Below are 24,149 nucleotides of genomic sequence, written 5' to 3' on the forward strand. Positions count from 1 at the left end.
AAAAAAGTGTATAAAATGTCAATTAATCAAACAATGAATTCTTAAAGTAATAAAGTAAAACTTTCTCTGCCTGAATAAAAGGTAGGTAAAGTAATACAACAGTCAGTGATATAACAATAATTCAAGACACTGGATAGCAGAACTTGCTGCAATAGGTTAAAGCATTAACTACTGTTTCTTTCAGAACACTGCCAAAAGGCATCCTTGCACCTGAACACAGCCAAAGTTGTCCAGCTGTATGAGCCACATTACACTACAAACTTTAGACTGAAGTAAGCATGGTCAGTTTGGTCTCGATATCCAATGGATTACTTAGTCATTTTCAAAGGTTGTAAACATTTTGTCATTAATTAAAATTTCTTTGTTGCATCTCCAGCCTTATTTTACTTATATTGCTCTCCAACATCTTTGCCCTCAACCTCCTTTTCACTTTTGTCTTTTTCATATTTGTTTTTTCCATTAGTTGTCTCATTGTTACATGAAGGTTGAGGGGCTGTTGAAGGTGCCAGTTCACTTTTATCGGCACTAGAAGTGTCTTGTAGTTTGCCTGAGACAAGTTCCCCTTTGTCAATGGTTGTTTTATCCTTTTGAATGTTATCACTGGATGTGTCAGGGGGATTCCTAGCAGTATGTTTCCTTACATACTCCTTGAATGCTCTCTGGATGACAGTGGCTGATGTGTCCTCCTGTTTGCGGCGGAGGGTTGTAGTAATGGGTTCGTAAGACACTTTAGAAGGATTGGAGGCCATGAAGCGCTCCTCCATCTGCCCCCTTAGAATGTCCATCTCCCCACCCTCGCCCAGAACACGTTTTGTAAACGCAAACAGGATGTCCAGGCAGTGTATGCGTTCACCGCTCACCATTGGTAGGTCCATAGAGATCAGTTCCATCTTGTTAGGCATGGCTATGCGCAATGGTGGGTCCAGAGCATCTGCAAATTCTGACAGCTTATTGTACTCCATGAACTGTGTTGCATGAGGATCAAACCTTTCCCAGACCTCATAAAAAATTTCAAAATCATCCTCACTTAGTGGGTCAGCGCTCTCCTCAGTGGCCACACTGAAGTTTTCTAGGATAACTGCAATGTACATATTCACCACGATCAGGAAACAGATGATGATATAGCTCACAAAGAAAGTGATGCCCACAGGAGGATTCCCACAGTCTCCCTTAACATGACTGCCAGGATGCTCTGTGGTATTGTTACACTCATCGTCATGTTTGTTGAGAATGGGAGCAAGTAGGCCATCCCATCCTCCTGAAGTGGTGATCTGGAACAAACAGATCATGCTGTTGCCAAATGTCTCAAAATTGAAAAGGTCATCGATGCCTCTTTCCCTCTTGACATAAGCAAAGTTTGACATGCCAAAGATGGCATAGATAAACATCACCAAGAAGAGTAAGAGACCAATGTTGAACAAGGCAGGAAGTGACATCATCAAGGCAAACAGGAGTGTGCGGATTCCTTTGGCACCTTTAATAAGGCGGAGGACGCGGCCAATCCGGGCCAAGCGGATGACTCTGAACAAGGTTGGCGAAACAAAATACTGCTCGATCAGTTTCGAGAGAAATAGGCCTAAGGAAAAAAAGCAAGAAAACTATCAAACAAATTGCAAACAATACATACACATTGACAAAGTGAATGATGGGAATTTATTTGAGAACTGCAGTGAACAGAGGCGAGTCATACCCAGGATTGACAGGACGACGACGATGAAATCAAATACATTCCAACCATTTGTGAAAAAGTAATGGCGAAGTGCAATCATTTTCAGCAAACACTCTCCAGTGAAGATGACAATGAATGCTATATTAATTTTGTGGAGAATTTTGCCCATTTCTTCAGACTGATCTTCAGTTTCCACCATCATGGCTACCATGTTAAGCCATATTAGAAGCATTATTATTATATCGAATGCTTGTTTTGTGGTTAAGTCAAAGATGTATCCTTGAATTTTGTTCTGAAATAGACACAAGGCAGAGAAACACAAGTACATGTTGGGTGCTATGAAACAAGGATCGGATTTGTAATACAGGTAAGATGCAGTCATGATTAAAGTTACATACTAATGGTCTAGGAATAGGCTTTTGTGGTTTCTTGGATCCCAGCTTTTTCATGGCATTGTAGTATTTCTTCTGTTCTTCAGTCATGAAGATGTCTTGACCTCCAAAGTAAACATTGAATGTGAGACATGTTAAATCACAGCAAAAGTGATCAGGAGAAAGAAAAACTGAAAGTAATGCTATTAAAGATTTAATTTCTCTCAAAATAGAAAATAAAAAATATCCAAACATTTAGAAAGCAGATTTGATACTTATCTTTTTCTTTTGCTGATTGAAATTGTCTATAATGACACCAATAAAGAGATTGAGTGTGAAGAAGGCTCCGAATATTATGAAAACAACGAAATACAGGTACATCTTCATGTTTCTCTCATATTCTGGTTGTTCTTCTTGCTATAATTGTGACAGAAAATGGAGACATTAGTATATTAAAGTTAAAACCCTTAAAATGGAAGTCCTTACAGCAAGTGTGATTTCATACGACAGTGCAAACTTCTGGACCAGACCTGTGGTGTATTTGTTTACAGTGAAGCCAAACAAACTCATGTCATGTTGTTGTAATGAATAAGTTAGTCAATGATAATTGAGACTGAGATATGATTAAGGGAGAGGAGCCAGTTTGCAGCTTCTAGATGGTGCTGTATAAAAGTTGCCCACTGCTCCTAATACCGTGAATGGGTTAAAAAAATTACTTTGTGCTGTGCAGGTTATATTTGTGACAATAAAAATATATAAAAAAATGTTTGATTTTCAAGTTAAGGAGCTAGGTTGTTTGGTTAAAAACACACAGGACTTTCACCCATAAGACTGGTGTTTGTGTCCTGTGCTATACCAAAAGTCAACATTATTACGAATGTAAGTTAAGTAACATTAACTAGGATACGTAACGTTACGTAACTCTACTTCCGCTGCGTAACATAGCATACTTAACTCTTTAAAAAACAGACTTATTTTTTCACTAAACCATAACCTTTTCTTTAACCTAACCCAGTAGTTTTGTTGCCCAAACATAAACAAGATGTGTCCTGTGAACACAGAAGTTAATTTTGAAAAAACAGTGTATGAATGTAACAAGCGGAAATTGACACATTCAAAACTGAGACTTGCAGGGTGCGTACAGCTCCATACTTTAAGCAAGCAAGCTGCCATATTTGACGAGGGCACGAAATGTGTTGATTTTTATTCAAATTTGCATGGACAATGTGTTTTCAAATCTCAAAATAGACTAAAAACGAAATGAATGTCAGAGTGAAAAACAAGTAAATCAAGACAAGGAGCAAATATTTATCAGATAGCAGGATTGTGTATTGTATTTCTTTTTAAATGTTTGTTTTAATTTAGCTATTTTTCCCTACTTAAAATGGATAATTATGTATGAAGCATTTTAACTTATTAAAGTATAGTGATTTTATAAGAGAAATTATAAAAAAGTAACAAACAGGATGGGCAAAATACTAAAATTATATTACCTTGCTTTGAGAGTCCACAGCAGCATACATGATGTCCATCCAGCCCTTGAATGTAGCCTTTATAAAGATGAACGATATCCACAAAAAATATTGCATTAGCCTTTGATCTTTGCATTGCTTCCAGTTTTCCACCAATACAGAAAATAATGTATTTACAAGCTTAAATCATCAATTGTCTTGTGCTCAGTTACTTACCACTTGCAGCAGTGCAAGGTAACCCATGCCAACATTGTCAAAGTTGATTTTATAATTCTTCCAGCGAGCATTGGTCATGTTTTTACACTGTATCATGTCTTTCACCTCTGATACATGGAAATCCTTATTTGAGGTTGTGTTGACACAATGGCCGTACTTCCCCGCAAATAGGTTGACTCCCATGATGCTGAAGATGAGCCAGAAGATGAGACATACCAGCAACACATTGAAGATGGAAGGAATGGCTCCAAGCAGGGCATTGACAACCACCTGCACACCAACAAATACAAAACATAATTAATCTCTCCAGCAGAAATCAGAGGATGTAGAATTGATGTACCACACTGTATACTTGAGTAATGGTAAGACTAGGAAAACACAACATTGAATTTTTCAGTACCACGATACACATCAGCATGAGCTCATCACAGCTATGATTAACAGCAAATGTTAAAATACATAAATGATTGTGCCTGGTTAAGGTTGGAAAAGATATAAGAGGAAAGGCTGGAGACCTGCTTGTTTCTCTACCCTTTCTTAAAGTTGTCTTAATACTTACAACTACATTTGAGAGAAACATTGAAACAGAACACCTTGTAGAGGCATGGCAACACCATAACATTTGCTTACTGTAAACAGAAACATACACAGAAGAAATCATGCTGAAGAAACCAGCAAACGACATCCATAACAGTGACATGATATTGGAAACTAAAAAGGCACTACTACTGATGCAGACGAAAAGCTGTTCATGCAAATGAGGAAAATCAGTAGCTACCATGCAAGGAAATACTATCATCTTAACACTGCTGTAAAGTGCTAGAAAACCACAACATGAAAGCAACAATCAATACATAGCAAATTTAATTCAGAAGCCAACAACACTCCCCTTAAGGTTACATAAGTGGGCAAACCCTTCTAAGTCTAGGGTTTGTGCATTCCTTAGCAAAATATTGTAACGATATGAAATGTTACAACAGATATGACACAACTTAAATTTAAACTCTGACATTTAACAGATTATAAATTATATGATGCTGGAGCCAGAAGATGGTTAGCTCATCTGGCATAAATACTTGAAATTTGGTGAAACAGCGTCCATGGCTCTATCCAAAGCTAACTAAATCCACCTACCAGCACCTCTAAAGCTCACTAATTAACACATTGAATTTTGTTTGTTTAATTTATACACAAACCGAAGTGTAAAGTAGTTATGGGGAGTTGTGTGCCGAACAATTTCTTGCGAAAAAGCAACGCCTTCCAGAAGTCTTGTCTTCACTTGAGTTTTACAGACAGCAGTGTAGAGGAAGTCACTGTTCCCAGCTAAAAAATAGTACCACACATAACTGCCCCCAAAACCACAAATTGTTGTTTTTACACTTCTATTTTTGTGAATATTAAACAACTGAGACATAATGTGTAAAATGACGCAAATTAGGCAAATAAGGCAAATTTGTTTTACTTTGAACAGAGGCAGGCTAGTTGATTTAACCTGTTATTGCTTTCTATGCTAAGCTAAGCTAACCATCTTCTGGCTTCACATATCCCAGAGGTATCAATCTTCTCATTGAACTCTCCGCATAAAAGCGAATAAGCACATTTCACAAAATGTCAAACTATTCCCTTTAATCAAAATAAGTGGCGCATAATAAGATGCTAAATTAAAAAGAAAAGAAAATGATCAATTTTGCCATTTAAATATATAAGTCAACCTGAGGACAAACAGCGGGAGAAAGAGGATTAGGGAAGGAAAGGAATGCTTCATTTAAAAGCAACAGATGTTTGGGGTATCCGTTCACTATGTTTTGCAAAATTATAGATCTTTATGCTGCTCTTTGCCAGACTGCAGAGTGCTTTTACTCTGTACCAGTGCAGTGAGCTGGTGACAGTGTAAATCCTGTGACTCTTACCCTCATGCCTTCGAACCTTGACAGGGCTCTCAGTGGCCTCAAAGCTCGAAGGGTTCTCAGAGACTTGATGGCACTCAGTTCAGAATATCCCAGAGCACTGGCTGCCATACTGACGAGTGAGACCTAGAATACATGCACAAACAAATGTCTTAAGAAACAGCAACCTAATAATTGTTGAAAAGAGTAAGTGTAGGTGTCTTTCTGTGTTAGCAGAGCTGCTTCGACCTACATCAACAATGAGGAAGTCCAGCCAGCACCAGGCATTTGTAAAATACTTGGCATATCCATATGCCACCCACTTCAGTAACATCTCCAGAATGAAGATGTAGGTGAAGATTTTGTCAGCAAATTCCAACACTGTTTTAATGGTCTTCCTCTTCTCAATGTAGACATCCTCAAATGCCTGAATGTGTAGAAAATTAAATTGAGTAATGCATTGAAAATATGAATTCCATATTTGTAAGGTAAAATGCTCTTTAAACACAACAGTTAGAGCCTGATGTAGAAAGCCATATACAATATGTAAATACATGAGAGCCCCCTAATAAATCAGGTGTTCAAAAACAACTTGTCTTACCAGTGCTCCACTGCTAAGCAGGATCATGAAGATAATGAAGCTCTCAAACCAGTTGTGCTCCACGATCCGGTAACAGGTCTTTCTAAGCGTCCACCACACCTTCCACCATCCCACTTCTGCATTTACCTGACAGCACTGGAACTTTTGCACACAGCCTAAGCAGTGACAAAGGGGAGATGGTGATTTACCAGTTTGGAGTATTAGATTAACACCACAGCCATTTTAGGTTAAGTGGTGGTTGTAGTAGTATTCACCATCAGTAAAGCAGGCGTCAGGTTCCATAGCTTCTTCCAATTCAAAGTCTACAGACTCTCTGTCCCCGCCTGGCAAACAGTCTATCGTGCTGCCCTCAGAGGAGCTGAACTGGCCATCGTCATCTACAATCTGTGGATGAAGCCAAGTAAAACTGGTGGTTGATGAGCAAACATAAAAGAGCCATGGCTCATGTAAGGGGCTGACATGCTGAGCACCTGTCTGACCACAACCAATTCATGCACTCCATTTCTCTTCCAAATAAAGTTATTTTCATACAAAAATAGTCATAAAATACCAAGAGACTTTCACAAGACATTTGCATTTGGTATGTTTTAACTGCCACTGAAACTGATGTCTGCTGTGTGTCTTGTTTAAAGCTCCTTGTCTTCACAAGGACATTCACTCACATGCATTCAGTTTAAGTTTGAATCATATGAATGATGGCTAAAAAAAATCTCAAAGACAAGATATTATACCAAAAGGGATGGTGACACTGATTAGTCATTATCATATGACATTTTAAAATAATACTGTTGATGTTATTCATTTCGATAAACAAGAGTAAAAAGATATGAGCACACTACAACTGTCTGCCAGCATTACTTGTTTAATCTGTCAAAATTTTGCCTAGCCAATTAGAGACAAACAATATATACACAGTACTTGTCGCAATAAAAAAACTGAGTACATCTAGTAAGGCAGAATGATCTAAATATCAAAGGAGATTAGCAGCCTGCCGGTGTTTTACATTAGCCACATGGTCTCTCCCTCAGTCTGCTGTTGTATTGCTTTCTACAGGGTGTGTCTCCTAATAGCTGGTAGATGAAAACAGCTTGAATGCCTTACTGGAGATTGCAGGAGCTTTTGACTGTCCTGGGACCAACTGATGCATTGCATAGAATGATGTGAGCACTAAAGTCAATGTGGTGGTTTGTGCTTCAATCCATTCATTTGGTTTCTGTCAGATGTACTTCAGCAGACTCACGAGTAAACAGTTGAACATTAAATATAAGATTTCTTGATTGTGACTGAAATATCTAAAGCATGGTTCAAGAAAGCCTTTTTGTGCCTTTGTGTGTTTATGGGCCAAAATCAGAAAAAAATTTTTTTGTATTTAACAGAAATTTACTTTTACTAATGTTTGAATGAAGATACATATTACAGCATCGACTAAAATACAAATTCATGAATGCAGAGTGAATGGAGTTAGGTCAGTAAAGAATGGGTGATCTGTTAAAAAGGTTAGAAAGGATGAAATGTGCAGTAAATGTCTTACGAGTCTTTTAAAACATTGAGAACATCTGTTGAGCAGAAGAAAGCAAGCAGGAACGACTTTGCTTACAAATCTTCACATATAATACTGCCTGCAGGCAAAAATTCTTGAAAGTTGTGACAAAATTTGAAAAAGTAAATTCACAAAGTAAAGCAAGATGAATCATGAAGACAGACAGTGTGTTTCTTTATCTTCCACACTGTGAGCTTACCTCCAATGCAAAGCACAAAGAGCCCCTCTAAGAGGAGGATTCAGCTTCCAAGCACTCAGGCTTAAATGGCACATAATGTAATCTACAGTTTCCTGTCTATATGGCCTCTCCCTGTTAAAGGGTCATGATATATGGGGTCTTCAGGCCACGTCACATGCTCATACCTCATCGCCATGGACTGTGGGCAAAGTGCTTCAACGTAACGACTGCGACGGATCAAACCACTTAGCCACAACAACAGATATGTTTGTCAAGAACAACATCCAACACTGACATCCTTTGTCATCTATCACACATTATAAACATTAGTGACATACCTGAAAATACTCTAAAATGTTTAAAGGAGCAACTAATTTCTTACAGCAAAGGCACTTTAAGGGACCAAATGGACCAATCACAAGAGCATCCTTACCACATGGCATCCTGCTGCATCAGACGAGAGACTGCTGAAGTCCTCTGTGTTGAGATTTTCAAAGTCAGACTCTCCCACAGCAATAGGAACAATGACAGTCAGACTGGGATTGTTGATGAAAGACATTATAGAATCATCACTCTTGCTAATGACTATGTACTTGTCTCCATTTTTGTCCACTCCGGTCACATCCCCATTTCCATTCCTAGGAAAGTCTTTGATGGTATGGTTGGGGATACCATTCGGCCCTAAAGGTTTGTGGAGCTCATCCAGAGATCTGTCCTCACCCTTCCCTTTCTTCTTCCTCCTGAGGCAGAAACTGTTGCAGCTGCTCTGAAGCACGGACTTGGCGGAGGCCAAACCATTATGAATCCGTCCGATGGCAACCTGCAAGTTGTTCATTTCGTTGTCTTCATCATTCCCTGCCAGATTGTCAGCACTGAATGAACTCAGCAGCAAGGCCAGGAACAGGTTCAGCACCTGAATGAGATAATGACATGACTTCATGTAAGATTGTGTCATCTGTCAGCTATTGCACTTTATGATAACAACAAAACGTGTGTAGCTATAAAACTGAATCATGGGGTTGGACAAGCTGGACTCATGCATTGCCCCATAAGAGATGTTGATGTACCACAAGGTTTCCAATAACCATGACCATCATGTAGACAGTGATGCACTTTCCGGTCCCCGCCACCTCCATACAGTCCCACATGGTCTCTATCCATTCTCCACAAAGCACTCGGAACACAATGAGGAATGAATGAGAGAAGTCACTCATGTGCCAACGGGGCAGAGTACATTCAGGAGAGATTTTACACACACAGTCCTTGTACTGTTTTCCAAACAGCTGCATGCCGACCACAGCAAAGATGAAGACGATAATGGCCAAAACCAGCGTCAGGTTGCCCAAAGCCCCCACTGAATTACCAATTATTTTGATCAGTGTGTTAAGTGTGGGCCACGATTTAGCCAACTTGAATACTCTCAGCTGTAAAAACAAAAGAGAAACATATCATTTTAAATATTTTTCGGCACACAAAATGCACATGAACGTATTGACTATATCATATGGACTCACCAATCTGAATGACCTCAGAACAGACATGCCACCCACGTTTTCCAACCAAAGCTCGATCAAGCTTAAACTGACAATGATTCCATCAAAAATATTCCATCTCTCCTGGAAGTAATAGTATGGGTCCAACGCAATGATCTTGAGGACCATTTCAGCTGTGAAGATTCCAGTGAATATCTTTATAAAAAAAAAAAACAGAAATGCTGACCATTAATAAACATCATAACTCTTTTGCCAAAACAATATTTTTTGTACAACTATAGTCCACTCACCTTGTTGCCCACAGACAGCATAAAGGAGAAACCGTTGGTCATTGGATAATGCTCCATGGCCATAAACAATGTGTTGAGTACAATGCAGATGGTGATGGTTAGGTCCACAAATGGATCCATAACAATTTGATTAACCACCCTCTTGATCTTCAGCCATGCTGGACAACATTCCCAGATGAGGTAGGTGTTGGCAAAATCGTACCAGCAAGGAGGACACTTCTGCCTCGATTCTTCAAGCTCTGATGAAGACATTTAATGGAAAAAAGATTTATTTTCATTTGAAAATAATGTTTTTTTCAATACCAAAGATATAATCAAGATAGGATACGTATGCCATCTGCACCATACCTACCCTCCATAGTGCTGGTTATGACACTAGCTATACTGTGAGCTCTCTGTCTGGCCTCTGGGCCCTCGAGGAAGTTCATAAACTCCTGGTGTGTTCCTCCACTGGCCTGCCTGTACTCTGTGTCAGTGGTGTCAGCCTGGACATAGAAAAAATTGTTACAGATGGAACTGTGTTACAGAAAATAAGTGACATGTCACCATGGATATACAGTAGCTACAAACATGAATGCAAGTGTCATTGTTTTGAATTACACTGCAAAGCTGTACAAGTAAAAGGAAGAAACAATCAAAGGGAATTGTGCATTAAAAAGTTATTTATTTCTACACCAGGTTGACTCCAAAAAGGAAATCGTACAGTAAAGCGCCACAATACGCGATAACTTAGCATAATAATAGCACCCTGTCATATGGTCAGAAGCCACATTTACGCTTGAGAAGCAGAGGGGATCAATAAACAAAAGTGTAGCAGAATAATGACAATCATTTTTGTCATTCATGTCCATTAAAAACAGCAGAAAAAAGTTATCTTTAGCATCCACCAAGGCTCTCGTGTCAAACAAGGGTGGATTGAAGCCTTGTGTACTGCTTCCCCTTCAGTGTGTCACTGAAATTTCTCTCCAATTTATCAAATTTAGTAATAGTATAAAATTCACCCTCAAAGTTTGTTCAAGATTTTTTTCATTATCATTATCTCCTCCAGGAGGATCATGAGATTGGTAATGTGTGCGTGTGTCAGTGTGTGCATGAGTGAGTGAGCATCTCTGTGTCTGTCCATGGCCAATCTTGCATACTGCTGCAGTAAACTGTATAATATTTTAGGCTGCATGCTTGAGGGCCGCAGCTGGTTGCAGTGACTCACACTTCTCATAATTTGCCTTTTATTGCCTGTGTGACAATGCCATATATTGCTGACTCCTCACTCACTACTCTTAACAGGTTCATGGCCTATAGGGTCACAAATTATCATACAGTTGAGTATTTCTGCAGGCAGAGAAATAGCTGGGGAAAAGGTTTGCTCACCTTTATTGTTTTGGATGGTGTGTTTGGACAAATGCTATACAGCTAATGAAACTACCAGTACACACACTGCTAAGCTTCCCCTCAGCCGCTGCTCTGTGGCCAGAGACACAGTGGTAAAAAATAGTTTGCTCAGAAGACTTGACGCCTAAATAAATGCTTCAAGTCACCGTGACACCTGCGAGGCGGAGCTGAGACAGAGCTGAGATGTGCTAACCTGGCCGTGTTCTGAACTCTACTGACTGCACCTTTCTAGGTGCTTATATTTCATGCTAGCTGCAATTTAAGTTTTTAGTGAAATATCTCCCAAACTTTGGACCATGGACTTTGGTACTTTGGAATTCTGTGCTACTGTTACAATATCCTTCAAATGAAAGTGCACAGAACAAGGCACAATGTGAGAAAAGGATAAAGAAAAAAAAAGAAAAACTAAATAAATGAAGCTATGGACAAGGCTAAAGAAAATGAAATAGGGCGATTTCGAATAGACAAGCCTTTCTTACATTGTCTCCAGTGGAGGCCATATCTACCGTCACTTTAGGCAGAAGGAGCCCCCCAGGTGACGGTGGGAGTGAATTCCCACCCACCAGAGAAACAACGCCATTGCAGTCAACAGAGCTGGGCTTGATCCCATTGGATGAAAGTAGGAGATGCGACAAGAAACTGCGTTGGCTCATACTGCTGCTGCGTCGATCCCGACTCCTTGGAAGAAACAAAGAGCCCCTCCGACTCAGGTTGTCCTCAAAAATGCTGTTCTCATCATCGGCAAACTCATTTTCTGAGCCCATGTCCTGCACTTGGCTTCGGAAACTGAAAATGCTGGTCCTGCTGTTCCGTCTGGGTGACAAGAGGGGTCCACGAAAACTCAGAAAGGACTAGGAGAGAAAGATATTCTTCAGTGGATACATGTTGATCGTAAAGAGGAAAGAACGGAGATGACAGCGATCGTCATATGTGCAAAGGACATACTGTATAAGTGATTTCTTTGGTGAGGTGATGATAAAATGGTCTGATAAACATGGTGATGGTCATAATGAATGTGAGGCCTGAAAATTTAAAATACATGTTTTTGATGAATAAGATCATTCGGATGATGATCATGTTGGTGATGAAGAAGAAAAAAGATGATGATGATGATGGCTATTCTGGTGATGCTGATGATCATGATGAAGAGGAAGATGATGATGATGGTGATGATGATGATGATGATGATGATAATGATGGTGGTGGTCACAATAGTGATAAGCATTGTAAGGAGGAAAATTGTAAAATAAAAATGCTTCTTGATGATGACATCAAGATCACAATAACAGCAAAAATAGAGAGAAGTCGATGATGACAAAGAAGAAGATGATTATGATGATAATGATGATGATAATGATGTCAGTGACGATACCGATGATGAAAAGAAAAAAACCTGATTGTGATAGCAGTGAATGAAACGTTGCATTGGTCTTAATCGCATGCATAGAAGTAATCACAAAATTTGTAAGCCACTCATGAAGGATTAGAAAAGTTTGCAAATATGTATAATTATCACATAATAGTTATTCTACAATCCAACACTTGGTATGATATTGGAATTGCTCTCAACTATTGACGGCTGTAATGTAAGCTTTGAAATCACATTATCTATCCATTTGCTTCTCCTCTCTTGTCACTCATTTTAAGAGCTCTGCAAAGAGCTTGGCAAAAGCCAGAGACTCTTCTTATTGAAAGAAAGTTGAACATATCTGACATTCTGGTAAGAGAACACTTATCACAGACTGGAGTTTTGATCTCTCCTGATGCTATCTCATTTTGTTTTTTTGATCACTGGAGGAGGGATGAATTTCAAGCACTGCTACCGTCTGTCAATAGATGAGTCAGTATTTCTGCATTATTAAGGATGCGTATAATTTACAATATGAGTTGTTGACATTGAATCTTATAGCTTATGGCACCGTAATTTGGGTGCATTTGTAAACTGAAAAAATAGTCTAGGTATTAAGTTAAAATTTCTAATTATTGAAATTGTATTATTCTTGACTGATTCAGAATTATGTAATGTAGAAACACAAGAAAGAATGATGGGAAAAGGACTGTAATATATTGTCTTTAGTGTTGAGATGGGACATAATACGCTGAAAGCAGGGCAACAGTTCACAATACGTAGGTAGCAGAATATAACTGTTTTCATAGACAAATCATAATGATAGATCATACTGAACCTGATGTGCAGATGAACATTTCATGTCATAGTTCATCTGGTTTGCCTCCACAGAGAAGCGGCAGCGAGTTTTCCTTATACTGTCCTGTGACTCAGATTTAGGAAGCTTCTCATCAGCCCCTTTGCCCTCCTCCTTTTTTTTTCTTCGTCTGTTGCGTCTCTCTTTGGCACTTTTGGAGCTGAGCTTGGAGCCGTCAGAGGAGCTCTCAGGGCCAGTGACATTATCGCTGGCCTCCCCATTTTCTGCAGCAGCTGCAGTTGCTACTGCCTAGAAGAGGAAAGAGAGGGAAATAAATAATAACGAGAATCTTTTGATAAATTCTTCAGTTTTTGCTGACAATCTTGTCGAAAAGGCATTCAACTGCAGACAGATATATCTTCCTGGAATCAGAAGGAAATAGATTATATCTTACGGTGATAAATAAACAAACAATGGCTGGGTAGCATCTTATTTGGAAGAAAGCAAAATGTTTATCCCTTTAGGTCTGTAGGGGGTCATTTACAGGATGCAGATTCATACTATGCTATACTATACTATTTTACTATACTATACTATTTTGTGTTCATTATTTTTTATGTAACATTGATTTACCAACATTAAGGACTGAAGCCTGAAATTCTGGTGGAGAAATTCTGAATTATTTATTTATCTATTTATTGGTGTGAAACCACCATCAGTTTTAAATTCTAGCAAATACTGGAATCAGACTATGAAATACACATTATGAGTTTCTTGTTAATGTTATAATGTAAACTGCATCCTGAATGTATGTCGTTTCATTGGCACAATTCAGAATCTTTGATTGTCCTGTACCTGAGCGTCCTCTTGCTGCAGTTTCAGTTGCTCAATCATGGCCTTAAACTCTTCCTCCTTCTCTATCGCCTCCTTTATGGTGGCCTGGCTCTGCTCCTCGTAGGACATAGCTACTACGGCCAAGATCAGGTTGATCAGGTAGAAGGAACCAAGGAATATCACCAGCACAAAAAAGATCATGTATGGCTTCCCAGATGCCCGCAACGTCTGGAAGGAAAACAATGAAGCAGTATACTTAGCTATTATACGTATTCTTAATTTACTTATAGAATTTTACTTTTATCATCCTTTTTTGATGTCAGATTTGTTTAGTCCACATTCTTTTTCTGCTTTGTGCTATGTATTGTAAGCAAAGTATATCATTATCACTAAGATGGTGTGGCTGTAGCTCCATCAAGTTGCAGAATTTATACAGATGTTTCTGTCTCTCAATTTGTCTGTGACCAATATAATTTAAGAAATAATGTCTAGATTAGCTAAACTCAATCACATTCTTTATTATGTGAATATACTTCAATTACTATATTTAATCAAATAGTTTAATTACCCTGTAAACTTTGCTTTGGTGACACAATCAGGCGAAAAGAATGAAAAGATTAAAACTATCACTGATCCTCATTCCCGAGAGACAGGTAATGCAATGACACACAGTGCAGTGTTGTGTTACTGTTTGCTTTACTTACTGATACTACAAGCCTATTCAGTGGACACCTATTTGCCTTTAAGGCCATTCAAGTTGTGTTTGCCTGAGTCACAGAGGGACTCATCCTTGTTCCTTCTGGCCAAGATGCACCTGCACTTCCTTTAGAGGTTTGTTTGAACACTTTTAATACCAACATTGTAATGTGAGAATGCTTTGTCTTTTTGACAGAGCCCCACCTTACCACAGCAAGCACTGCCTGTTTGTATGTATTTAGAGAAGCGGACCGTACAAATCCAGCATTCACCACCACATATGAGGTCAAACTTTTCATCAACCTGCCATTAAACAAGCCAACCCTCTTCTCAGGGGCTCATATATACTATATATATATACAGTGGGGGAAATAATTATTTGATCCCTTGCCGATTTTGTAAATTTGCCCACTGACTTGTTATGGTAGGTTTATTTTAACATTGAGAGACAGAATATCAAAAATAAAATCCAGAAAATCACATTATATAAAAGTTATAAATTGATTTGCATTTGATCGAGTGAAATAAGTATTTGATCCCCTAAGGAAACATGACTCAGTACTTGGTGGAGAAACCGTTGTTGGCAAGCACAGAGGTCAGACGCTTCTTGTAGTTGGTCACCAGGTTTGTGCACATCTCAGGAGGGATTTTGGTCCACTCCTCTTTGCAGATCTTCTCCAAATCCTGAAGGTTTCGAGGCTGTCGCTTGGCAACTCTAAGCTTCAGCTCCCTCCACAGATTTTCTATGGGATTAAGGTCCGGAGACTGGCTAGGCCACTCCATGACCTTAATGTGCTTCTTCTTGAGCCACTCCTTTGTTGCCTTGGCCGTATGTTTTGGGTCATTGTCGTGCTGGAAGACCCATCCACGACCCATTTTCAGTGTCCTGGCTGAGGTAAGGAGGTTGTCGCCCAAGATTTCACGGTACATGGCCCCGTCCATCCTCCCCTCGATGCGGTGAAGTCGTCCTGTCCCCTTAGCAGAGAAACACCCCCAAAGCATAATGTTTCCACCTCCATGCTTGACGGTGGGGATGGTGTTCTTGGGGTTATAATCAGCATTTCTCTTCCTCCAAACACGGCGAGTTGAGTTGATGCCAAATAGCTCGATTTTGGTCTCATCTGACCACATTACCTTCTCCCAAGCCTTCTCTGAATCATTCAGTTGTTCATTGGCAAACTTCAGACGGGCCTGTACATGTGCCTTCTTGAGCAGGGGGACCTTGCAGGCGCTGCAGGATTTTAATCCATTACGGCGTAGTGTGTTACCAATGGTTTTCTTGGTGACTGTGGTCCCAGCTGTCTTGAGATCATTAACAAGTTCCTCCCGTGTAGTTCTGGGCTGATCCCTAACCTTTCTCATGATCATCGATACCCCACGAGGCGAGATCTTGCGTGGAGCCCCAGACTGAGGGCGATTGATGGTCATTTTGTGTTTCTTCCATTTCCAAATAATCGCACCAACAGTTGTCTCCTTCTCACCAAGCTGCTTTCCGATGGTCTTGTAGCCCATTCCAGCCTTGTGCAGGTCTACAATCTTTGCCCCGACGTCCTTAGACAGCTCTTTGGTCTTGCCCATGGTGGAGAAGTTGGAATCTGATTGATTGATTCTGTGGACAAGTGTCTTTTAAACAGGTAACGAGTTGAGATTCAGAGTACTTTCTTAAAGTGAAAGGACTAATCTAACCGATATGTGGGAGCCAGAATTCTTGCTGGTTGGTAGGGGCTCAAATACTTATTTCACTCGATCAAATGCAAATCAATTTATAACTTTTTTATAATGTGATTTTCTGGATTATTTTTTTTATATTCTGTCTCTCACTGTTAAAATAAACCTACCATAACAATTATAGATCGTTCATTTCTTTGTCAGTGGGCAAACTTACAAAATCGGCAAGGGATCAAATAATTATTTCCCCCACTGTATATATATATATACATGTTTAATGAAAATCAATCACATGCATTTATATGTATTGTATGCCTGAAAAAAGTTCACCAAGCCTTTCCACTGCCTACCTGCTGGTAAAGGTTTTCCCAGTAATCCTGGGTCATCAGTCTGAACAGAGAGAGGAAAGCCCAACCAAATGAGTCAAAACTGGTGTAACCATAGTCTGGGTTCTTTCCCGCTCTGACGCAAACAAACCCCTCTGGACAGTGCCTGAAACAAACAGATAGGCGTCAAGGTCAGAGGGAATCATACTTCCCCCTATTCACACTGAATGGTAATGTTTATGCAGAAACAGATATATCATACAAGGATATTACAAATTATATGTTGTATCAAGCCTTCTGGGGGAATAAGCTTACCCAGCTTCACTGCCGTTTCCACAAAGCAATGGATCTCGTCTTCCTGGAAGGTAATAATAATTACCTGATGGGAAAAGAAGGAAATTCATAATTTTCTTTGTCAGCAGGGGTTGCTAAAAAGTCCATGATAGGCAATGAATCATAATATTATATGAATATAATTTGAATGGGTACACCCTTACAATCTAAAACAATCAAGTACAAGAGTGCTACCAAAAATTATCTCTCTGTGAATCTTGTAGTAATAGGTGTTTGTTGACACATGGTCATAAAGGTGTCAATTCAACTCTATGGCCTTTTTTTGAAGCTGTGTTTAGTGGCGTTGTTAAAGGTGGCGGCATTATAGTGAATGTTGTTTCCAGTTTTAGTAATGTTTTGTCCACCCCAATGAGGATAACAAAATATTACATCTCTCAATATAATGCATTCCAGTACTATACAACAGCATCCTTAAATATAGCCTCATAAATTACAATGTAGCTCTGACGCAATATCAAGGAAAATAAATGTGAAAAGCCTTTTAAAGAAAAGAGGTTTACCTGATAAAGTGGTAAATATTGAAAGAAAACCTAAATAATAATGACAAGTAGTCCAAATCATATAATTTCATATAGGTCATAATTTTTGTGTTGCTGCATGTTTTTTTGTGCAGGATCAAGTTAACACCAACACAAAGTAGAACAGAAGATAGTAAAATACTCACTGCTATCACTCGAGTATGTTTCCCAGTTGAATGTGCTTCCATTTACGTCACTCCCATTGTATGATGGACCAACTGATGTGGAATTAAGAATTGTCCGTAAACACTTTTGCTTTAAATGGCCCATAAACAGTTGTAATCCTATGAGGGCGAAGACGCTCAAGCAGAAGACGGTGAGAATCATCACATTTGCAAGCTTCTTCACTGACTGGAACAATGCAGCAACGATGGTCTTCAAGCCTGTCACATACAGTATCACTTGTTACTCTAACTAGTCAATAAAAGACACTGTCAACATTAACAGCAGGCATGTGCAAAAAAATAAAAGTGAAGCCAGTGAGCTCTGTCTTTAAAGGAGTACACACAGATTTTGCACTACACATTTTAATAAAAATATCAATACAGCAGAACCAGACATATTATTTATTTATTGCAGGCTTCTTTTTAATCAAAACCGGGTGCCTTCATCACCTACAATGCAATTGGACAGTTCTGTTAAGGATTTGGGTGCGTTATGCCATTAGCGACTAATGTTACCTCAAGCTGCAGGCGTCAGGTCTACAGAGGTCTGGTATGCTCACTTCTTTCTAACTCCACACCCCCAGATTTTTTTTTTATTTTGAAACTTGTAGTCACTACATTACAGTCATTTAGCAGACGCTTTTATCCAAAGCGACTTACAATAAGTGTATTCAACATAGGTATTCAAGAGAACTACTAGTTACCAGAAGTCATAAGTGCATCTCCTTTCTTAAACAAGCATCTAAAAGCATAAACCAGAGCAAAAGTATAGTGCAGAAGCAAGTTACTACGAAAACAATAAGTGCAACAAACTAATACGAATATAATAAGTGCAACAAACTAATACGAATACAATAAGTGCAGCGAACTGATACGAATACAATAAGTGCAACAAACTAATACGAATGCAATAAGTGCTACGAGGAAGGCTCAGGGTAGTACTTCTTGAAACTAGCCCCAATGCTGACTCAAAGGAGTTGAGGCAATTTATCAAACATCGCGCCTGTCTCTCTGTAGCCACAATAGGCTTTATATAGCTTTTTAACATATTAGTACTCCTCAAGACTTGTAAAGATACTTTAATACATACAATCCTAGGGGTTCCCCTTTAAAGTAAAACATTCATCTTTTATTATTATTTTATTATTCTTTCCCACTATAATTTAAGCCATGAGATGAAGATCCTTCACAACTAGGCTATTTGATGTTTTAATAGCAAACATAAGAAATGCAAGAAAAAAAGTAGTTGCCCCCCCCCCTCTTTTATTTGAGCCACCCCCTTTCTTTACATCGTTGAGGCTCAATGTGGTAATAGGTCAGTAACATAGGAAATTAGGATCATGCATGTGAGTAATGAAGTACATGCAACAATAATGGGACACACCCTGACCACAGATGCTTTCCTTAACCACAAGCAAAGAGAAGCAAATGGCTAACAAGGAATAGTGCAACAAACACATTAGCAAATTGCACAAATCTCACAGAGAAACTATACAAACTAAACTGCTACAACCCTGTAGATCCCAAGGTGAGAAATCACACAAGAGATTAAATCTTGAATTTTGCTGCTTGTTTAATATTATTGATGTCAATGGCTACGAGTAAAAAAAGCTGGTCTCAGCAAATTATCCATTAAAGACCTGAAGATCTGACACAACCATTTGACCTAGCTGTCACCTGGGATGCCCAAGTTAGTTTTTAGGATTGTGGACGTTCAGGTTGCTGAAAGAACTCTGTGATAAATCTGTGATAAGGAGGGGGAAAGGTGGGGTTGCAGGAGCAGCCAGTATACATGCCATGACAGTTGCAGCAGGAGGGTCGGTAATTGGAAGAGGGGAGGTAGAGGGGCAGCCGGAGAAAATGGTGCAAGAAGCTAACTAACATGCACTTGCTCCTACTGCTTACCTGGGATAACTGAAATTGCTTTAAAAGCTCTTAGCACTCGGAATGTGCGAAGTGCTGAAAAATTGCCTAGGCCCTTTAACTCTGTTACATACCTGCAGGGACATTTTAAATGAAAGTGGAATATTGACTGAGCAAAAAATACATGTAACATAGATTGAAGCCCAGAATGTTAATTACATTTTTTACAGTAACAGATGAAACAGAAACAGTTTACACTGTAAAGGTAGATGATAATGAGGCTACAGTGATTAGCATTAGATGCACCATGTGCATACGTTTGGATAAGTCTGGTCATATTCTTTATTGTTCTTATTGTTGACAAATCCCATAAAAAGTCCGAAACCAACAATCTCATTAATAACATAGACCTCAATTTTCTACAGATATTTTATTTAAAAACACATAAATGAGCCACATTGTTGCATGGATGACATGTTCCTTAATTACAATAACCATCAGCAATGCCACTGTTAGGACTCACTAACCAAACGAATCAGTAACTGTTTAAAAATTATTTATGGACTCAAAGAGTCAATAGCATTTCCATTCAGTGTTGTTTTACCCATCCATCCTAAGATGTTCTTTATGGTTCCCTCTATAGATCAGCCTTAGCTAAATAACTTATAAACAAACTTTGTAATAGTTTTTTATGTCAATTCAAACCACAGTTCTTTTTTAGTTCATAAGGTTTGATTTTAATTTTCTTTCATATTTATCCTGGTTTTCAGTCGTGGAATTAATCCACGACTGAAAATAGTGCTGCCAAACAAATTCACTATTCACCCCTGTTTAAGACATGTTTGCTTAAAACCTGTGTCCAGCTGTTTTAGGAAATCATATAGCCATTTTAAGAAAGGGAAACAATTTGATTGTGAGTTGTTTTAAAACAAATTACGCCTTTAGTTGGAACAAATGGGCTTGTTGCTGTGTATCACAAACAGGTATTGTTGGCGATTCGTTTACTGTAAGAAAGATATAGAAGAAGACCTAAAATGGCCTTAAAATTAGTGATAACTGGTAGTATATATAAATAATAAGTTATTGAAAGTTACAATATTTTATCCCTGGATCTATAAGCACAGGCAGACCCCACTACTGGACTCTATGGGTAAACCTCTACTCCAATCACAAGCAGGCATTCGCTCACTGACAATGAACATTTTAAATAAAAAGATCAATGCAGCAGAACCCAAGCCGGCCAATCAGGACGCACCTATGAGAAATGTGTGGACCCCACAGTAAATTATGCAGCACACCTTGCTGCCAAACTATCCTACACCTTCTTCAGCGAGCGGGATAAGAGTGGCAGGGGCCCTTTGGTAGAGGACTCCATCTGTGCTTATGGACTAGGGTTACAATATCGTAACCTTTGTTCTAACACACAAGGGCTCCGCCCTCTACTGGACTCTATGGGTACAGTGGGTGAAGCCTGGTGAATGCATGCTCTGCCACGACATTTAATTGACCTAACCACACTGATCGTGATCCACTAAAGGTAAGTCACCACTGCCCTTCGTGTTTATAATCTAGGCTGCCACAGCGGAGAAGTAGGGGGGCCCAGCCAACCCAGGTAGTACGCAACTGAATTGGGGAAGAGCCATGGCCTAACTCTGCAGGTGTCAAAAGACAAGCAGCACACTCCCTGCACACCTCATTGCCAGGTTCATCAAGGAGCACGAGGACATGTTGACACACAACTGACACACACACACCTGTTCACCTGTCCTGTGTCGTTTAAAGCAACCACAGAACTTGAAAAGGAGCCCATTGTGTCCAAGTGATAGAACCTTATGAACTGACTAGCAGTGGTGTTGTCAACGTCGGGCTTTAGCCAGGAACATTTTTGGTCTAACCCTGATTCTTTCTGACGGAGGAAAACATCTAATCTCTCTAGAAACACTCCTGCAGACCAGACAACGACCACCACATATGCCCTTATCACCCCACTGAGCAAAGCCGGCAGCCCTGCGTGTAGAGTGTGATGGCATATGAGAGTGTCTTCTATACTGTGGGGTCAGCACACATTCAGGTAGGCATGTCGTGATTGGCCAGCTACGCTTATGCACATTTTCAGTCGGAAAATGTGTGCTCGTGATTGGAGGAGAGTATTGCACTAGGGCAGAGCCTGTGTGAGTTAGAACAAATAGTAAGACGTTTTTGAAAAAACTGTTGCTTTTGTTACCAACAGTGAAACAAGTAGAAAATGTAACTTGTTAGTTGTCAAAACAAAGGAACATATGGGGAAAATATGTAACAACTGTTCAAACATTATTGTAACTGTACTTACGCCAAGACAATAACACTGAAATCCAGCCAGTTCCAGGGATCTCTTAGAAAGGTGAACTTTCCTATGCAGAACCCTCGAGCTAAAATTTTAATGAGGGATTCAAGCGTATAAATTGCGGTGAATGCGTACCTGTTGGAAAAAAAAACATTATTTGTTAAACAATTTTTTTAATTATATAACTTGATCATGGAATTCAATGTGTAAATTTGTGGGACACTTACTCCACATCCTTTGCCCATTCAGGCAATCCATTCTGTGTCATAAATACACAGTTGGCGAGGATTGTGCACATGATCAACATATTGAACAATTTGCAGGCAGTTGTCAAGGAAGCCACTTGTGTTATTGGGGAATTAACAACTTTTTTGTATAATCTATCATAATATCATGCAAGTTGACAATGTAAACAGTTCATATAAGATTAGAATAGTATTATGGGATCAACATAAACATAATTCAAGCTTATCAGATTGTTATCCACATGAAAGGATATGAGTGTACCAAAATCTTTATTGATATTCTTCTAAGAAGGTTGAAGGGGCTCAGGAGGTACAAGGCAGGAGCGGCGTTGAATCGGAAGATGACATTTCCTCTGTTTAATACTATAAAAGTCTGTCAGGAAAAAAGGGATATGTATAAAATACTAATATTTCTTAGCTGACTTGCAATATCTCATTATGGTTGGGACAAATATTAAATGATGGTATCATATGGTAACTTCCAACTACTGATCAAAGAGTACTTGATGACATATAGAACACATTTCACTGTGCAAATCACTGATCACATTTCGTATATTGCTGATGAACGTCATACAAATCTTTTTTACTGGCCTGGTCTACCTGTTATCTAACATTCAAAGCCTCTGGCTAAAAGCTGCATGCAGTGCCAGCTGAGAGAATCCTCAATTCAGTGCAGCTTTCCTTTGAGAGTATTAAACCCAAAATGATATCTACATCTTAACACAGTTAAAACAAAGCTAAATGTGTCTTTAGACTTTATGCTCAATTTTGAACTCAAGTAGACCTACTCTCTGATTACAGTAGAAGGGATCCATTTCCTCCAGCGGTGTCGACACCAAGCCTTTAGGAGTGTCCCCATACAGAAAAGGGAGGGATTTGCCCGCCTCCAGGTCTCGGCTGGGCTTGAGCACATTCTCATCATTGCGTTTTTTCTTCTCTCCCTTGGGCTTCTTGGCCTTCTCCTCTGTGATACGTCTTTCGATGGCTTTGAGGGACTCACGGCTAAAGGGGCGGAAGCTGTCTGGACCTGGTGGTACAAGCAGCTGTGCCATCTTGTCATCCTGCGCCTTCAGAGTTAACAGCTAGCCTCTAACATCAGAAAGGCCTGAGGGGTCAGAACAGATAATGAGAACTGATTGGAGGTTAACAACTGAGTTATATCCAATATAGAATATTGTTATTTAAAAGAAGGAAAAATAAGTAAAGCATTTGTTGCAGCAAATGTCTATTGTCAGATTAGAACCACTTTAAATGGAGAGTAGAGGAAGGTGGGTGTGGTTTTGTTATTTTGCCAGAGATCATCATCTCAGGAAGTGGCAGGCTGTAATGTGCCAAGAGATGGGTGTCATAGAACTGCATTCACACCAGCTATGGTAAAATTAGATCTAATTATCTGCAGATAAAATTAAGATTTGACATGACAATGATCAATTCCAGGTGAGATTCTTGCTCCTCTCTGCCATCCCTCAAAATGATAAGAGTCTACTTTTCCCTCAGAGCACTGAGACAGAGGAGAATAGATTCATCCTACTAATAGGCCTGACTGGTATGATGAGTTAGGCAGACCTATGCACTATTAAATATGAATGCACTACCGACTGCACTGCATCTCTCTGGGTGCTCTGCCACTGAGAGCTTTTGCCTGATCTGAATGTAAGAGTGTAATAGAATACTTCCACGCGGTGTGATGCAAAAAAAATCAATCACAAACACACTGGTCAATCAACTGCCCAGAGCACTGGGTTATACATGTGTGACGTAATTGCAACAACAAAGGAAAGTCCAACAACAAAAAAAAAAGAGCTTGACTTTTAATATGTCTGTACGCATTGTTTGCCTGTCTACTTCAAGGTCAGGTTTACACTGAGAGAAACAGTACAGACACAATTGAACAGAAACACAGCAA

The 24,149-nt window shown here is 39.3% G+C and overlaps 1 protein-coding gene across 4 annotated transcripts; it reads right to left on the reverse strand.

The window, feature by feature from the left end:
* Positions 1–383: 383 nt before the first annotated feature.
* Positions 384–23,301, reverse strand: scn1laa (sodium channel, voltage-gated, type I-like, alpha). 4 transcript variants are annotated; one of them, XM_054615282.1, is made up of 27 exons: positions 23,032–23,295; positions 22,495–22,613; positions 22,223–22,312; positions 22,002–22,130; positions 19,715–19,806; positions 17,792–18,028; positions 17,089–17,152; positions 16,798–16,939; positions 14,105–14,311; positions 13,292–13,558; positions 11,761–11,956; positions 11,585–11,589; positions 10,069–10,201; positions 9,717–9,955; positions 9,448–9,621; positions 9,001–9,357; positions 8,367–8,846; positions 6,470–6,578; positions 6,216–6,370; positions 5,868–6,041; positions 5,639–5,761; positions 3,729–3,998; positions 3,534–3,590; positions 2,320–2,457; positions 2,068–2,172; positions 1,691–1,961; positions 384–1,576 (listed from the first exon to the last, which is right to left on the reverse strand). In XM_054615282.1, the coding sequence occupies exons 1-27, from the start codon at positions 23,293–23,295 to the stop codon at positions 384–386; spliced, it is 5,790 nt and encodes a 1,929-aa protein (XP_054471257.1). The 4 variants fall into 4 exon arrangements, with proteins under 4 accessions (XP_054471257.1, XP_054471258.1, XP_054471256.1 ...); XM_054615283.1 differs by lacking the exon at positions 11,585–11,589 and having other exon boundaries at positions 6,470–6,599; positions 11,618–11,956; positions 23,032–23,301; XM_054615281.1 differs by lacking the exon at positions 11,585–11,589 and having other exon boundaries at positions 11,618–11,956.
* Positions 23,302–24,149: the final 848 nt, after the last annotated feature.

Source organism: Anoplopoma fimbria, chromosome 16 (genome assembly GCF_027596085.1).
Source record: "Anoplopoma fimbria isolate UVic2021 breed Golden Eagle Sablefish chromosome 16, Afim_UVic_2022, whole genome shotgun sequence".
NCBI classification, from domain to species: domain Eukaryota; kingdom Metazoa; phylum Chordata; class Actinopteri; order Perciformes; family Anoplopomatidae; genus Anoplopoma; species Anoplopoma fimbria.

Coding starts and splice junctions, on each gene's coding strand:
- scn1laa (XM_054615283.1), bottom strand. CDS start 23,295: ATGGCACAGCTGCTTGTACCACCAGGTCCAGACAGCTTCCGCCCCTTT. Junction 22,131..22,222: donor GAATGGGCAAAGGATGTGGA/GTAAGTGTCCCA, acceptor TTTTTCCAACAG/GTACGCATTCACCGCAATTT. Junction 2,458..3,533: donor CTGTGGACTCTCAAAGCAAG/GTAATATAATTT, acceptor TCACAATTATAG/CAAGAAGAACAACCAGAATA.